Consider the following 16440-nt stretch of genomic DNA (forward strand, 5'->3'; position numbering starts at 1 on the left):
TATCTTTCTTCTCTCTTTGATATCTTAGGAGGAGAAAATGACGTAAATCGATAATCATGTTGTCGGGTGCCATAATTAGGGGTACCCAAATCACAACCCAAAAGTGCTAAGACGCTTGGGTAAGAAGGGGTTACAAGCAAACACACTCCCAACTTTACCAAGGACACACATAATCTAAATCATGACTTGCCTGAGACCAACCTCGGGCGGGAAACGTGTTTCCGACTCGCCCGAGAGCGTCTCGTGCAACACTCTGGGGCATGCCCACCTTGGCCAACCGCTCTAATCCCAGAACGTGTGTATCTAATGTAGTCCGTACGACCACCTGCCCCGCTAAAGGTGCCAAAGTCAACAAAGGACGACACGACCATGGTATAATATACTTTTACCACCCACAACGATGGTCAGAGCGCGAATACAGGGTACTATTCCCTCACTCCGACCACTGTTTCAGCCACCCGAAGCATAACTACATGCAACATCTAATCTTGATCTCGGCCTCGAAAGAAATCTTCACCTTGCCCGAGCTTGACATCGGCCAAACTGTCCCAACAGGGAAGCATGCGCATTAAATGCTACTTGTTCTCCCACGAACCCCGTCGAAGACAAGAAGGCTATAGAAACAATAAGATCGGTGTCCAATCTACTTTCCGATCCCAAGACAAGGCCTAGGACCTCTCCTCCCCGACGGGGTCCCTCCCGGGAGCGAGATCCAGACGCTGCCGACGAACTTCGCCGCCCATGCGCACGTGCGGATCATCCGGCTCGTCAGGCAGGAACCCGAGCCCTGCGTCAGGTCGCGGACCGTCCGCGCATCCGCAGAGAGCATCGCCGCCGATTCTCACCGCAGTGATTGGCGCCCGGATCGACGCCAACAACTTCATTTAGATCTCCACTCACATTTGGGCCCACTCAATATTTAGGCTTAGTCTATTTGTTTATTAAGCTGGTTGAGTAGATCCACCATAAAGCTATTCCAAAGAGCATTTCAAACAATTTTCTCACCACTAGTGGTTCCTAGATCCAAGATAGAGCAAGCTAGACCTGAAACTGCAGAACTATTTTTTGAAGCTGAAGCTATTCCAAAAAAAAAACTTTAAACTTGGGGATCCAAACACCCCATAAAAAGCTTTGGCGCAAATAATACTCTATGGAGCTGCTCAATGCGCTCCCAAGCACTTTCTCTTATCGAGATTCGACTTGGAGGCACCCATCTCTCGCAGTCTCGCTCGCTTTGTACCTCCCGCCCCTCACACGGCGACGGCAGCGGCCCGCGTTCGCGCCTTCTCTCTCCTACGCAAACCAGCACGGACCGCACCGCAGTGCTGCCGTACGGTGGGGGTGAAATGACGGCCGACGGCGCCGCGGAGTGGCAAACTCGTAGATATCTCGCGAAAGCGGCCCGGAAGACACAGCGATCTGCTTTCCACGCCGGACTCCGTTGCAGCCGGCCACCTTTTCCTCCCTCCTTCCCCTCTCCTAGTCTCCTTTCGCCTCCGAATTCCGATCACCAAAAAAAGGCCTTTCTTTTCTTTTCGTCGCCCTCTCGGTGCTCTGCTTCGCTGCGTCGCCCGCCCGTCTCTAAAAGCCTTGTGTGGATCGTGGACGCCGACGCGGCCGCAGCAGCAGCCACGGGACGGGAGTAGAGGCGCAGAGAGAGAGAAAGAGAGAAAGAGAGAGAGGTTGTGCTCGCTGCCTGCCGCTGAGAGACGGATGAAGAAGTGCCCATCGGAGCTGGAGCTGGAGGCTTTCCTCCGCGGCCGGGAGGACGCCACGGCGGCGGCGGCGGCGGCGGTGGCCGAGCAGAAGCCTACGCACGACATCGCTGCGCTGGCGCCGTTCGGCGCCGGTGGCGTGTTCCCCTCCAGCGATCTGTCCGCCTTCAGCTTCGCTGACTCGGTGAGTAGAGAGAGAGAGAGCAGAGCAGAGCATCTTACTAGACGCTGCGTTGCGTTGCGTGCATAATCGGAGCATGCAAATTCTCTGATTTCTAGTCATTATAAATTGGCGCTTCAGATCTCTTCTTGCATCAGTGTTAGAAATCCCACTCTTCGTGACATGTGGATCAGTGGACGAGATCTTGTTAATCTAGGATGAAAATTTTTCCCCCCACTGATTCACCCGACCATGCTTTCACGTTGTCAATAACAAATTTTATGATCACAACTGTATCTCTTGAACCCTAAGCATGTCGAAGCAAACCAGTGGGAGTCTTCTCCTAAACCCATAATTTCCTTCAAAAGCATCCATAATTCTCAACCCAAGGCTCTAAGAACCGATACAAGTACTACTTGGTTCTGAATCACGCGTTGAGGATCAAATTAAGCATGACCTGACCATAGAAAAGATCGAGCGCTACTGTATTTTACACTGCCGTAGACCTTGATACGGACGAAGATAACCCCAACGATCAAGTTTGCTTTTTCTTTTGTTTTGTTGTTTTTTGTCCGAGCAGAACACCCTCAATGGAACTGGAAACATCCATAATCACCTTTGGTCCCATAACCACAACGTCAGGCATCCCGCAGTCTCCACGACGATCGAGTCGCAGTCGTCGATCTGTGGTACGTATCGCTGCACGCTGCTTCCGTCTTCGGCTCCGCTCTTCCACTTTTTTGTTTTTTTTTTTTTGGTTCAGAGCAACAATTAGTTCGAAGATCATTCAGAACAGTGCGCAGTGCCTTCTGTGCTACGGATTTGAAAATCATTCAGAACTTGTGGTTTTTGAATAAAACCAGCTGCAGCCGCTAGGCAACTCGCGGTTTCGACAGAAATCAGATGTTGCAGCAGACAAGTTGGGCTTAAATAATTGTAGGGAGTAATCCTAGGTTAGTTTCCCTGTTCTTTCTAGTAGCTCACAGTACCAAGTTCAATCATTGGCATGCAGCAGCTGCAGCAGCAAGTCCAACATCGGCTACCAACCTGTACCTGAAAGAGAGCCAGGCTCTGGGCGGCACGAGTGGTTCCGACTCCGACAGCGATTCGCTGCTGGACATCGAGGGTGGCCCGTGCGAGCAGAGCACGAACCCACAGGACGTGAAGAGGATGCGACGGTGAGCATGGACAGTCATTGCTCTCCCTCAGCCTTTTTTTTTTCTTACTCACTGTTGGCACTCTATGGTCATGTCTACAGAGCAGAAGTTAGGATTGGAGTCTAGTGTAAGCTAAAAAAAAATTAAAATGCTTGTCTCAAATCACAGGATGGTGTCGAACCGTGAGTCTGCTCGACGGTCCAGGAAGAGGAAGCAAGCCCACCTAGCTGACCTTGAGACACAGGTAATTCTGTCATTGTTTGGCTACTGCAAAGAAAATGAAAATTGTCGTGTTATAAGCTTCCATAGATGCTGCTGATTTGAACCTGGAAATGCATTTCTCTGACCTCCTTGGGGAACAGGTCGACCAGCTGCGAGGCGAGAACGCGTCGCTCTTCAAGCAGCTGACGGACGCCAACCAGCAGTTCACGACCGCGGTCACGGACAACAGGATCCTCAAGTCGGACGTGGAGGCCCTCAGAGTCAAGGTGAGGCCGCCGCCGGTCACACTGTTCGTCGCAGAGCCCCCCGTGCAGCTCCCTCGGTAACTAACCGTTCCGTCCGACCCCCGCGCCGTGTGTGCCTTGCATTGCAGGTGAAGCTGGCGGAGGACATGGTGGCGCGCGGCGCGCTGTCGTGCGGGCTGGGCAGCCTGGGGCTGTCGCCGGCGCTGAACCCGCGGCAGGCGTGCCGCGGCCCCGACGTGCTGTCCGTGTCCGGCCTGGACTTCCCCGGCGCCGACGACGCCTGCTTCACGGGGCTGTCCCCGGCGGAGCAGCTGCAGCTCCAGAGCTCCCCCCTGCAGAGCATCGCCGCCAGCCTCGAGAGCCTGGACAACCGGATGGCCAGCGAGGTCACCAGCTGCGGGGGGCCCGGCGTCGACGTCTGGCCGTGGGACCACCACTCCAACGGCGGCCTGTCCAAGTGAAGCCGGAGACGCCGGGTGGGAGTGGGGTGAGACTCGCGCCGCTCGCCGACGGCACCTATCCTGTCCTAGTGTATGCGTATATCGATATGCATGGCGGGCGCTAGCTATGACCATGAGCCGCCGTTATTTCTGTGTTCGCTGGAGTGGTGAAAGTGAACGGACTTGAGTTTTTCAGAGTCCCTCGTCTCCGTCGGTACATTTACTAGTTCTGTAATAGAACTGACTAGCTTAAGCTCGTGCTACTACATATATATATGTATGCTGAGAGACTGAACTCGAAGCATAATCATGCTACCATATTATGTCATCATTACATTTCTATCTCTAGTCTGATTGTGTTAGGTGCTGTGATTCAGATGAGGGCCGGTTTCTATTTCTAGTCTGAGTGCGTTAGGTGTTGTGACTCTATGAGACACATGCAAGGGAAGCTCAGGTAAGTGAACAGAGAGCCACATACTATTCTGAATATTTCATATCAGTAAAATCTCTGAAAACTCCCATGCACTGTACATTCTTGTCTGTATACATTTTCTCCTTTTTTTTAACAGATTCAGCGATCATTGGCAATGACATGTCTTGCAAGCTACAACTGCAGGCTTCAGTTATGGATTGATTGGTTCCTCGTCCGTCCCTGCCGGCGATCTCCCGCTCTCGTTCCCTCGCTGCTCGCTCCCATCTCCATCTCCAGGCTCCAGCACCAGCTCGTCGTATCCGAAAGCGGCAAAGCCGCCGGCAGCGCCACGCAGAACTTATTCTTCTTCCCCTCTTCCTCGTTGAACCACTCCTCGCCCCCCGCGCGCGCCCACCCCACGATCAGGCGCGGCATGATGACCTCGCCGTCCATGGCGCAGCTCCGCGCGCGGCCCCAGAGCGCGGCCACGTACGCGCGCTGCGACTCGGCCCAGGCCTCCATAGCCGCGCGCCAGCCGCGGAGCTCCGCGCCGAGCTCGCCCGCACCCGCACCCGCACCCGCGGCCGCGCTCGGGGGCGGCGGCGGGACCCTGATACCTCCTTCACCTGCCGGGTCGGGCCGAGGGGCGAGCGGCTGCGGCGGCCGAGGACGTGAGGAGCGCGATCGAGTCGTCGGCGATGCGCTTCATCACCCGGTGCGCGTCCGCGATCACTCTCGGCATCCTTGCCAACCTGATCGAGCGACGACGAACGAACAAAAAGGATGCAGAAATCCCGCCACCATTCCGCATTTCCGCTAGTACCGTAGTAATTCGTTTGGATGGCCGTGTTCTTGCGGGGTCGAGCGAGCACGTACCCTCGGACAAGCTGCACGAGCTGCGGCCGGAGCTCATCGTCGCGCACCGCGGCGATCCTCCTGGACACGGCGTCGACGGAGGTGAGGGAGATGTCCAGCTTGGTCCCGAGGTCCCTGAAGGCGGCCCTCGTCTTCTCGATGGCGAACGGCTCGGCGCCATTGGCGTCCTGGCTCCTCACTCCTCAGCACCGCACACTTCTTCCCGTAGGCCAGCCGAACTCTCGCTCCACTGCCTTCAGTTCACGTAGCGAAATTCTCAAGCGCACTGATTAATTTCGGCACAAGTGTAAGAGATGAATCAGGGGAGAGCAGGGTGCACGTGCCGTGACTTCCCCGTACAGCCTGTTCTCCTGTTCTCTAGGGCCGGATGAAATACTTGTGTATCATCGGCTCGCTCGATTTATAGTCAGCTCGATTTGGATCATCTCGTTTAAATTTTTTTCACGAATTGAGCTCTTTGGTTCGTTAACAAGATAGCTTGATTTGTTAATGAGTCAGCTCATGATCTAAACGTGCTATCACATTTTAATAAAACAAAACTATATACATATCATTTACGTAATAATTAATGACCATGTTATATGTACGTGTGGTGTCTATGTCCTATTTAAATTAATTGATGAATTGTGTCTATGTGTTAAATTGGTCTATGCGAATATAAGTGTGGATTAAACTAATAAATATGTATGTGAATTGATGCATGGTGAGTTATGTTAATTTGATGTTATATTGATGTGGTCTACGAAATTATGAGTATAATTACTATTTACTAATGTTAAATTAGTTTAAAATTAAGTAGAAATTAATTATTATATTTTTTGACTCGCGAACAAGCCAAAACGAGAGACACTATGGCTCATTAGCTTAACGAGCCAAACCGATCTAACACATTAGCTTAATAAGCCAGCTCGAGCTCGAATGAGCTAAGTTGGTTCGATATTCACCTACTCTTCTCCCACTCGTATAGCCTGTCAAGGCTCTCCTTGTGGATCTGGAACAGCTCAGGATTTGTTCGGTTAGCTCTCAATCTATATGGATTAAGTGTGATTGGTTGAGTTTAAATCATAAGTAAGTCAAACTTATCCTTATTTTTATCTATTTTCATTCAATCTATAGGTAACGAGATTAACTGAACAAGACCTCAAATGGCTCCTGCGGTACCTGGGGGCGCCCTGCAACTCACCGTCGTCGTCTTGGGGACAAGTGGTTCAACTGTCTAGAAGAGAGCAACGGTCAATGCAACGTTGCAGAGACGGAGCACATACATCTTCTCTGGTAGGGGAAACCTCCAGCGGCATGGATACCCATCTGGCAGTGTCAAGAATCTTCATGAAATGGCCCTGGATGTCCCACATGGCATCTCCCATGCTTGTCGGGGGCCGGTCGACGTACACGGTGAAGCGGGTGTGTCATGCTGCTCGACTACTGCGCTTGCAAGCACTCTCAGCTCGTTGCTCACATGAATACATGATCCACCCTTTTCACCACCTCCTCCCACGCCGGCGAAGATGAAATTTCATCTTGTACCACAGTATTTATCCCTTTTTTCTACCATACTTTGCAATCTTTCCAAATCAGGAAATTGCAACAATAGGGGGTGCTATTAGAGAACAATTAGAGTTAGTTTGGAAACCTCATTTTTCCAAGAGATTTTTATTTTCCTATAAAAAAATAAACTAAATTTTTTTAGAAAAATAGAAATCCCTTGAGATAATATGGTTCTCAAACTAGCACTTAGCAAAAAAGTTTTTTTCCTTTTTTTATTTTGTCAAAGCCAGATATTTGGAAGACCTTGTGGCAGTTCTTCAGCCGGAGCCTCTAACAAACGAGCCGAGCCCTTAGACCATCTCCAGCAATTTACCCATATCCATATTCAAACTATACTGTACAAATAATACAATCTACAGTGTGCAATGGTGCAAAAGGTGTTTTTGATGATCATATGGGATGAACTACTGCACATTACACCTATATGGTCACTAAAACCACTGTTTTGCATCGTTTTGCATTGTAGATTGCACTGTTTATAGAGTTTAGTTTAAATATAAGTATAAATATGTGTAAGCTGCTAGAGATGGTCTTAGACTGCCATCAACGAGACCCCCTCCCCTGTCTGCCATAGGGTGGCCAGGAACGTCCAACGACCCACGCTAGTTTAGGGATGGTAATAGATCATGATCCAAATGTTTCTCCATAAAATTCATAAAATGGCAAGGATAAATTATAGTTCAAAAATAAATAGAAATAAGATCTAATCCTTAAATTTTAAGGTGTAAAATTTAGAACTTATTGTCACTCATACGCTCGTCAGGAGAAAGAAGAAAACCCCCCTCCCGTGAGGGGGTGCTCTAATCTCACCCATTTTGTTAATCTATGTTTTAATCACGAAATTAATCCTATTTATTATAACTACTCTATAATAATGTGTATTACTAAATATGTAGTACTCCGTATTTTTAAAACTCTAAAAACGCGGATGTATAAAAGACAAATAACTCAGTTATAAGGTAAAAGGGGAGCTAATAGTTGGAGAGGAGAAGAAATAGAGGGAAGAATAGTTAAAAGAGAGATATTTAAATATGAATAGAAGTACGAATGAGGGATTTTTGGAGGGAGAATGGTTGAAGATAGCCTTAGTCATGAGCTCACCCCCAAATATAAATACATCAAAAAACGAGCAGTCTAGCACTGAATGATGATCACAACTATAACTAGAATTTAGCATGCAGAGGTTGCCATCAACTCTTCCTAAATATTATTAATATACATCTAAAAACGAACACTGAATGACGATCACAACTATAACTAGAATTTAGCACGCAAAGGTTGCCAAAAGGGTTTACAGCCAATTAATGAGCTTGCACACAAAATGGTTACACATCACGATTATTTCCATGATAGACACCAACCGGGAATACAACACCAACATGGGCAGGTAGGGAGCTTCACTCAGAGCGTATTCCTCCCATGAAGGTTCTTGGGTCAGGGCAGGTTCCACTGAACTGAGCCTGCGAAAAGTCGAACCCTGGGTTCTACAAAGTGGTAGATACTGGAATTAGAAAAGATGCATGCGAAATGAAACTCAAAAGGCGTATGATAAGGCTGTTGTATGTCATATGAGACTTCTACATGCGTTATATAGCTGTTCTTACAAAGTGGTAGATACTGGAATTAGAAAAGATGCATGCGAAATGGAACTCAAAAGGCGTATGATAAGGCTGTTGTATGTCATATGAGACTTCTCTTATTGGAAGCAGCCATTTTCTATGGTTGCAGAATTTGTCAAGATCAGTTCTAGGAAATAACTGCCAGCAGTTTGAGTGTATTATCATAAAAACAATTCACTAAGTAACACCGATAACTGCACTATTAAGGAATGGACGGATGAACTGTAGCATACACAATATCAGAGTCAAAACATGCCCCTGAAAGTACTAAACTCTTGACTCAACCAAGTATTGTCCAATTCTAGCTTATTACATGACACCAACCATTTTCCACTCAAAGTTATCACACCCGAGTGAATCATGCATCTACATGGTTTTAGGCCTTTTATCAGTAACAATCGTGAGAGAAGGGCGGGCCTGGTGCAGCGGTAGAGCCTACCGTCTGTAACCGGAAGGTCCCGGGTTCGAGCCCCAGCCTCTGCATATTATGCGGGTAAGGCTTGGCGCTTAAAGATAACCTTCCCCAGACCCTGCACAGTGCGGGAAGCCTACGGCACTGGGTACGCCCTTTTTTATCAGTCACAATCGTGAGGTTAGTACAGATCATAGGAAAAGTGGTCAGCTCCAAATTCAGACTGGCTAGATATTGTTATTAGCTTGTTTACCAGACTCTGATTCAACCGTCTTAGCTACAAGGTGTAGTTACAGAGCAACTTATTTTAATGAGTTAAATGCATTGATGGCCCCCTAAACTTGTCAAGGGATGTCAATTAGATCCATAAACTTTGAAAATGCATTTAAAAGTCCTTGAACTTGTTAAGTGATGTACCATACATCTCTAAACTTGTAAAAATGGTGCATCATGGGTCCATTTCTGGACCATACCAGCCACTGTGGTGTACCACTTAACAAGTTCAAAGACCTAGAAATGTATTTCCAATGTTCGTGGACCTAAGTGGCATCCCGTGACAAGTTCAGAGATCGCTCATGCATTTAACTCTATTTTAATAGTACACAAATTTGAATGTGAAACTAATCTTGCCAAACAAGATTTTTCGATTGGATCTGTAATTTGACTTGAGGCATTAGCATGCAAAGCAGATTAGTATGGTCGGTGATTCAAAAATATCTGGCCCTGAGTTAGAAAATTAAAAACAACTCAACAAACTAAGAAAAGAAAGTCAAGCATGAAAGCATGAGATGGGAATGCGTGGCAATGAAACTAGTACAGGTGAGGGTGGGAGAGATCATACCTCTTCCTGAAACCTTTGGAGCATAAGCCGCTTTTGCTCTTGATCTGCAGCATATGGATCCAAAATCCCTTGCCCTTGTATTGGGGATGACCATGTTTTCCCCTTCTCTCTTTTTTGCAGTGTTATATGCATCTCAGCATCCTCTGTATTGTCATCACCATTGCCCATGTTAAAAATTATAGTTGAATAAGATGTATATGACTCAGATATCGTTACAGACATATCCCAATATCCATAGTACTAAATTTCATGTGAGTAGCACATGCTAGAATGCCCTTATGCATAATCTCATGTTATCACTAGCTCACAGCCTCACACTAAGTTTTTACTGGCTGTTCAAAAAATCATCACACCTCAGAAGCATCCTAATTGTTGATTCTAGCAAAGCATGTTGTCAAATTCACTTGATCTGTAGATTGGCAGAAACTACGTATTTTCCTACAGCCCTAAGTTTGGTACTTTTGCTCTAGTTCTGCACTAACTCAGATTATATAAAAAAACAGTCAACAACAACGAATACTTGATGCTAGCAAGTTTCTACAATAAACTATACAGACTGATAACTTGATAAGATCATCGGAATGGAACTAATATCGCATTCGCCATGAAAGATATATCCATATCATTATAATTATGATAAGTTGATAACTATACAGCAAAAGTAAGACTATAAAGGTCAAAGATGTGTGCTGGAGACATATTTTGTTGTCTAAAGTGACTAGTAAAACACAAAAGGGTACCAAATCAGGAGCAGCTGTACAGTTGTACTCATCAACAATGTCTGCTATCTAGCTCTCAACTAACCCTGGCAAAAACTAAAGCCACCCAATACTATCCAATGATTATCAGTATGGCTGCTAAGTAGTTTATTTGCATCAGCGAAGCAGGAGAATTGCTTTCATCAACTCTCCATTGTATTAATTGGTAAAAGCATCGTGCCAGTTTAACAATTATAAGCGCAAACAGCTTGTACCAACCGAACAGCAATTTCAAGAACACTTCTCACGAAGATGTCAGAAATACTACAGAAATCAATATCTACAGTACAGGCTCAGAAAAAGAAAAGGTGTGGTTTAGAAGAAAAAAAATGATGAGGTGCTCAAGAGCGATGAGTTCGGCCACACCTATTGTCCAGAACGACGAGTCGGTCTTCACGGGGTGCATCAGGTCATGCTGCAAAATCACCCAAAAAATTCAATCCCCAACAATACACGAGCAAATCTAGGGAATTGAGCGAGCCTTCAGAAAGAGCACAGACGTTGAGATATGGCGGGTTGCCGCGGATGCCGACCTCGACGTGGCTGGCCTGGATGGTGCAGTGGAAGAGCTTGGTGGGCACGCCCTTGGGGAGCTCGATGTACATGTTCACCTCCTCTAGCGTCTGGTCCCACTCGAACACCTTCTGCCCTGCTCATGGCGGGGATGGAGATCGAAACCTAAGGCAGAGGGGTCGGGTGCCCGGGGAAGGCAGGCTGTGGAGGATACCAGGGAGGGGAAGCGGCTCACCGTTGTGCACGAAGGTGTGGCGCTTCTCGGGGGCCAAATTCTCCGCCATGGCCGGCAACCGAGTGGAGTCCCCGAGGAGAAAATTGATTTTTAGGACCCGACATTTTTGACATTATGAAACATGTCACGCTCCCCTTCGTTAAAACGGGGTCGCTAAGAGATTCGACGATTTGAAACCCACTACAACCAGGGCCGTACCTGATTTTTGAGGGGCACAGAACAAAATTATAAACAGAGGTTCCAACACCATAAAAACTATTTTTACTATTATATATATCAACTAATTATACTTGATGTACCATAGAAAGACTTGAGCAGTAAAAATAGAAGTAAGATTATTACCTCAAATATATTGTAGAGATCAATTTAAAAATGTCTTCTAACATTTCTAGATGCAAAATCATCAATTATGGCTTCAATATTGACATCATCTAATAATTTCTTCTCAATACATAAAGTTGATAGCCTGTTTAACCTTTCTTGAGACATTATAGACCTTAAATAATTCTTCAATAACTTAAGCTTTGAGAAGCTCCTTTCAGCTGATGCCACAGTTATTGGTATAGTAAATAATATCTGATAAGCAACAGATATATTGGTATAGCAATCCATTCTCCTAACAAACTCAAAAATTTCCATAGAAGACATTGATCTATCTGGCAGTGTCATTTGTAATATTCTTAACTCTGATGTCAGATTATTTTCCTCAAAATCAAAAGAATCATCGACTAATATGCTCAGCAACTGTTCATGTTTTCTTAGTCTATCCCTCAATTCATTCCAACTGTTCATACCAGTAATATGCTCAGCACTATTTTCATGTTTTTTCAGTCTCTCACTAATATGTTTCCAATCTCTGTATCCATCATGTGCTAATGAACTTGTGCAACTATCAGAATTGAAAAGTTTACAACAGAAGCAAAACACTATATCAACATACTTTGAGTAAACTAACCATTTTCTGTCATGTTCCTCACCATTGCTTAATTTTTTAAAATAATGGGAATAGGAAAAATGCCTAGAGTTGTCATTCATTGGAAAGACAATATTCTTTTCTCTTATCGGTCCCTTCTCGACTAATGTATCTCTTGCTTTGTTATCAAGATTATTCCAATTTCTTGGATCATATACGTCTATAGTCACTACTGGCAGTTCATCAACACTACAGATTCTGTAGCAGTTGGATGAGATATATTATCATGGTCACTTACATTATGGTCTGTAGGTCCTTGGTATTCTGAATTCCCACCAATTTGTTTGTCCATCGGCTCCACAAGCACTATTGCTAATTCATTTGTGTTTCTCGGATCTCCCATATCCCTTTTAAGAAATTTATCTATGGCTCCTTTCTGTGACAAGACAAAATCCTCTGTGTGTTTTCTTCTTTTTCTTTTTTGGCTTCCTAATGCATATTTTCTAGGAGGCATGATGTCAACAACAATCTGCAAGAAATCAATAAAAATAAATTAATAAAACAATGTGCATAACTTAGAGAAAGAAAGAAAGAAAAAAAGCATATGAACTAAGAATTCGAGAGGCGGCAAGAAGAAATGGAGGAGGCTGGAGGCATACGGCAGGCAGCAAGCCAGCAGCGGCGGCAGGTAGACAGGCAGTGCAGCACAGCGGCAAGCAGTGCGGCAGGCACCAGGCAGGCGGCACCAGGCAGGCATGCAACAGGGACGTGCGGTGCGGCTGCTACTAACCTAGTTTCTATTCTATATTCCTATATTCCTATTGGACTTTGTGTGCGGTGGCCCCCTGGGGAGATGGGGGCCCAGGTCAGTCGCCCCTCCCGCCCTGCCTCAGGCACGACCCTGCACACGACGCGTAGACGTAGCTATAGACTTAAATTCTCTTTTAGGCGTCTCTAACATCCATTAATCCTTCATTGTGAGAATTAGTATGTGTGGACACGACTTCCGTCTATATCACCGTCAGTGTTGGTGTAGCCATCGCCCTTGAGTTTCTTCGATGAGCTCTCTTCTCTCTTCTTCCTTCCTATTCTCTACACTGCATACTCTCGATTGCGAGATCTCCCCGATTACAGTCTAGATCCTAGGCTTGGAGTACTAGCTGTTGTTACCATCTCTATTCTCCATTTCTTGCAGTGGAGCACGACCGACTGACCGGACTGTATTCTCGCCGTCTCCTCCATGGTTGCATCGGCCTCGGACACAGACGCCGAGGTGGACGAGACGTCCTCCTAGATACATCTCTTGTGTTGGTTGTGATAGACACTGTTGGTCACTCGTTTTCGATCGTTATACACAATAAAAAACAATGCAACACAATATTAAAGAGATTGACAACCTTCGTCACGAAAAAGTTAACCCTTCGAGATAACTCCTTCAGTGACGAAGGTAAATGTTAAGTGAATAAATAAACGTGCAAGGAATGCAAAAGAGTTCAAATATAATAATTCGATCAAGATATCTTCCGGATATATTTCCCTCAACCTGAATCAACTTTACAAGTGTACCTTCGGCGATTGCGGAAAGAATTATAAAGGGATGTCATGGAGAGAGAATTACAGAGCAATTGCATCGTTCACCAAGAAAGATGCTTTATGCAGAGTGAAAGTCGCCTAGAGGGGGGTGGATAGGCGGAATCTGAAATTTACAAACTCAAACACACTACAAGCCGGGGTTAGTGTTAGAATTAAATCTGAGTCCGAAAGAGAGGGAAAACAAATCAACCAAGAAATAAAGCGGATGAACACGGTGATTTGTTTTACCGAGGTTCGGTTCCAAAGAACCTAGTCCCCATTGAGGTGGTCACAAAGACTGTGTCTCTTTCAACCCTTTCCCTCTTTCTCAAACGGTCACTTAGACCGAGTGAGCTTTCTCCTTAATCAAACAGGTCACTTAGACCCCTCAAGGACCACCACACACTTGGTGTCTCTTGCTTTGATTACAAGTCACTTGAGAATAAGAGTGGGAGAAGAAGAAAGCACGATTGCAAAAGCCAAGCGACAAGAGCCACAAATAATACACAGATCACTCTCTCTCTCAAGTCACTAATCACTAACGATCACTTGTCTCAATTGTGGAACTTGGAGAGATTGGAAGCTTTGATTGTGTCTTTGAATGGATTGCTAGCTCTTGAATTGAATGTGAAGGATTGGAATGCTTGGGTGAAGTGAATGGAGGTGGTTGGGGTTGTATTTATAGCCCTCAACCACTTCCTAGCCGTTGCCCCCTTTCTGCCGACCGCGGACGGTCCGCGCCCCTCGTCCGGACGGTCTGCCCCTACACATCAACAGCTGAAATCGCAACGATCAGCAGTAACGGCTATATCAACGGCTACTATGCATTAAATGCGTCATCAGATGTCAGATAAAGCAGTCGCGGACGGTCTGGTCGTGCACCCCGGACGGTCCGCGAGGACGCTAAAATTACATTTTACCGAACCCGTCACCTTTGGGTTTTTCTGGTTTTCACCGAACGGACGGTCCGCGCCTGAGGCCGGATGGTCCGCGCTTGGTCTCGGACGGTGCTCGCTTCTCCATCGGACGGTCCGAAGTGTAGACTTGTGTTTTTGCAGTGTTCCTGTCCGAGGGTCACCTTGGTGCCGCGGATGGTCCGCCACAAGGGCCCGGACGGTCCGCGCGTAGGTGTTTTTCCAAAAAGCTTATTGTTGGGGGTATGCTTCGTAACAGAAGATCCTGAAGAAAGAAACACCTTCAGCGGATCCTCTCAAAAAGCAATGCCGAAGCTATCACCTATAAAGCTTCGGCATAGTGACATGACTCAAGACGAAGGAGTGAACCGACTTAAAGATGAAATGACCAATAGACCCATGATAGATTGTGCCATGATTGTAATCGATTGTAAAGGGCATAAATGTAATTTCACATAGGCTGCGCCCTGTGCCTATAAATAGATGAACAGTACCCCTGTACTGTTCACGCTATCTTGTAATTGCTCGCGCGCAACACTTGGATTTTTGCCTTCCATCAAACTGAAGGTATAAATGTAATTAAATATCATATTTAAATATCCAAGTTGGTATAATGATAATATATGAATGATATTATGTGTTTATTTGTGTTTATCTTTCATGTTTTATATGTTTTATCTTTCACTATCTTATAACCGTGATGATGAAGGTATGTCCTTCATGACCTTCGTCCGAAGGTCGTTATATCCTAAGGGAAATAATGCTTCGAAGGACGAAGGACATTAACATTTAATACTTTGTGTTGCCTTGTTCTTTACTCTTATCATTTGAGAACAAGTCCCCAACACTTATCCTGTCTGGAATAATCTACGGTATTCCGGACAGTCGACTTAAAATGGTTGTAGATGAACTTGTGCACCTGTGAAATGATCAACTGGGCAAACTGGTTAGTCCACAAGGTTTGTGATGGTCGTCAAACACCAAAAATCGTTTATAGGAAATATTGAGACTATTTCCCTTTCAATCTCCCCCTTTTTGGTGATTGATGCCAACACAAACCAAAGCAAATATAAAGCAAATCTCCCCCTGTTTCAAATGCTTTTCCTTTGACTTTAAACAAAACTCCCCCTGAATTGAAATTCTCCTCTTAGTTTTCAAGAGGGTTTTGATAGATACCAATTGAAAATAACACATACCAATTTGAAACATACCAATAAAAATGTTCAAAACACAATTTAAATATTAGGTGGTGGTGTGGTCCTTTTGCTTTGGGCTTAAAACTTTCTCCCCCTCTGGCATTAATCTCCAAAAATGGAGATTCGGAGAGCCCTTTTTACTTTCTCCGCATTGGTACAAAATAAGAGTGAAGGATTATACCAATTTGGAGTGATGTGGAGTGACGAGGAAGGGTAAATAATACCGATAGAGTGGAGTGGAAGCCTTATCTTTGCCAAAGACTCCATTTTCCTTTCAATCTACGACTTAGCATAGAAATGCACTTGAAAACACATTAGTTGCGTAGTCATGAAAGAGATGTTATCAAAGGTATATTAATGAGCTATGTGTGCAAAGTTTCAATCAAAATTCCGAGAATCAAGAATGTTTAGCTCATTCCTAAGTTTGGTAAAGGTTTTCTCATCTAATGGTTTGGTAAAGATATCGACTAATTGTTCTTTGGTGCTAACATAAGCTATCTCGATATCCCCCCTTTGTTGGTGATCCCTCAAAAAGTGATACCGAATGTCTATGTGCTTAGTGCGGCTGTGTTCAACGGGATTGTCCGCCATGCGGATTGCACTCTCATTATCACATAGGAGAGGGACTTTGCACAATTTGTAGCCATAGTCCCTGAGGGTTTGCCTCATCCAAAGTAATTGCGCACAGCAAT

The 16440-nt window shown here is 45.6% G+C and overlaps 2 protein-coding genes across 4 annotated transcripts; one reads left to right on the forward strand and one right to left on the reverse strand.

Annotated features, from left to right (window-relative positions):
* The first annotated feature begins 1445 nt into the window (after positions 1–1445).
* LOC100192650 (uncharacterized) lies at positions 1446–4300 on the forward strand. 2 transcript variants are annotated; one of them, XM_008682834.4, is made up of 6 exons: positions 1446–1899; positions 2456–2564; positions 2891–3053; positions 3201–3276; positions 3395–3520; positions 3628–4287. In XM_008682834.4, the coding sequence occupies exons 1-6, from the start codon at positions 1714–1716 to the stop codon at positions 3958–3960; spliced, it is 993 nt and encodes a 330-aa protein (XP_008681056.1). In that variant the 5' UTR covers positions 1446–1713; the 3' UTR covers positions 3961–4287. The 2 variants fall into 2 exon arrangements, with proteins under 2 accessions (XP_008681056.1, NP_001131334.1); NM_001137862.1 differs by having other exon boundaries at positions 1624–1899; positions 2888–3053; positions 3628–4300.
* Positions 4301–7893: 3593 nt separating this feature from the next.
* LOC100283235 (nudC domain-containing protein 2) lies at positions 7894–11327 on the reverse strand. Of its 2 annotated transcripts, none has more exons than XM_008645512.4 (5): positions 11154–11327; positions 10939–11054; positions 10772–10820; positions 9648–9790; positions 7894–8259 (listed from the first exon to the last, which is right to left on the reverse strand). In XM_008645512.4, the coding sequence occupies exons 1-5, from the start codon at positions 11200–11202 to the stop codon at positions 8173–8175; spliced, it is 444 nt and encodes a 147-aa protein (XP_008643734.1). In that variant the 5' UTR covers positions 11203–11327; the 3' UTR covers positions 7894–8172. The 2 variants fall into 2 exon arrangements, with proteins under 2 accessions (XP_008643734.1, NP_001149609.2); NM_001156137.2 differs by having other exon boundaries at positions 7960–8259; positions 10906–11054; positions 11154–11245.
* Between the last annotated feature and the right edge of the window lie 5113 nt (positions 11328–16440).

This window comes from Zea mays, chromosome 5 (assembly GCF_902167145.1).
Source record: "Zea mays cultivar B73 chromosome 5, Zm-B73-REFERENCE-NAM-5.0, whole genome shotgun sequence".
NCBI classification, from domain to species: Eukaryota; Viridiplantae; Streptophyta; class Magnoliopsida; order Poales; family Poaceae; genus Zea; species Zea mays.

Coding starts and splice junctions, on each gene's coding strand:
- LOC100192650 (NM_001137862.1), top strand. CDS start 1,714: ATGAAGAAGTGCCCATCGGAGCTGGAGCTGGAGGCTTTCCTCCGCGGC. Junction 1,900..2,455: donor CCTTCAGCTTCGCTGACTCG/GTGAGTAGAGAG, acceptor TTGTCCGAGCAG/AACACCCTCAATGGAACTGG. Junction 3,277..3,394: donor TAGCTGACCTTGAGACACAG/GTAATTCTGTCA, acceptor CTTGGGGAACAG/GTCGACCAGCTGCGAGGCGA.
- LOC100283235 (NM_001156137.2), bottom strand. CDS start 11,202: ATGGCGGAGAATTTGGCCCCCGAGAAGCGCCACACCTTCGTGCACAAC. Junction 10,821..10,905: donor GCAACCCGCCATATCTCAAC/GTCTGTGCTCTT, acceptor GTGATTTTGCAG/CATGACCTGATGCACCCCGT. Junction 9,791..10,771: donor CTCGTCGTTCTGGACAATAG/GTGTGGCCGAAC, acceptor ATGACAATACAG/AGGATGCTGAGATGCATATA.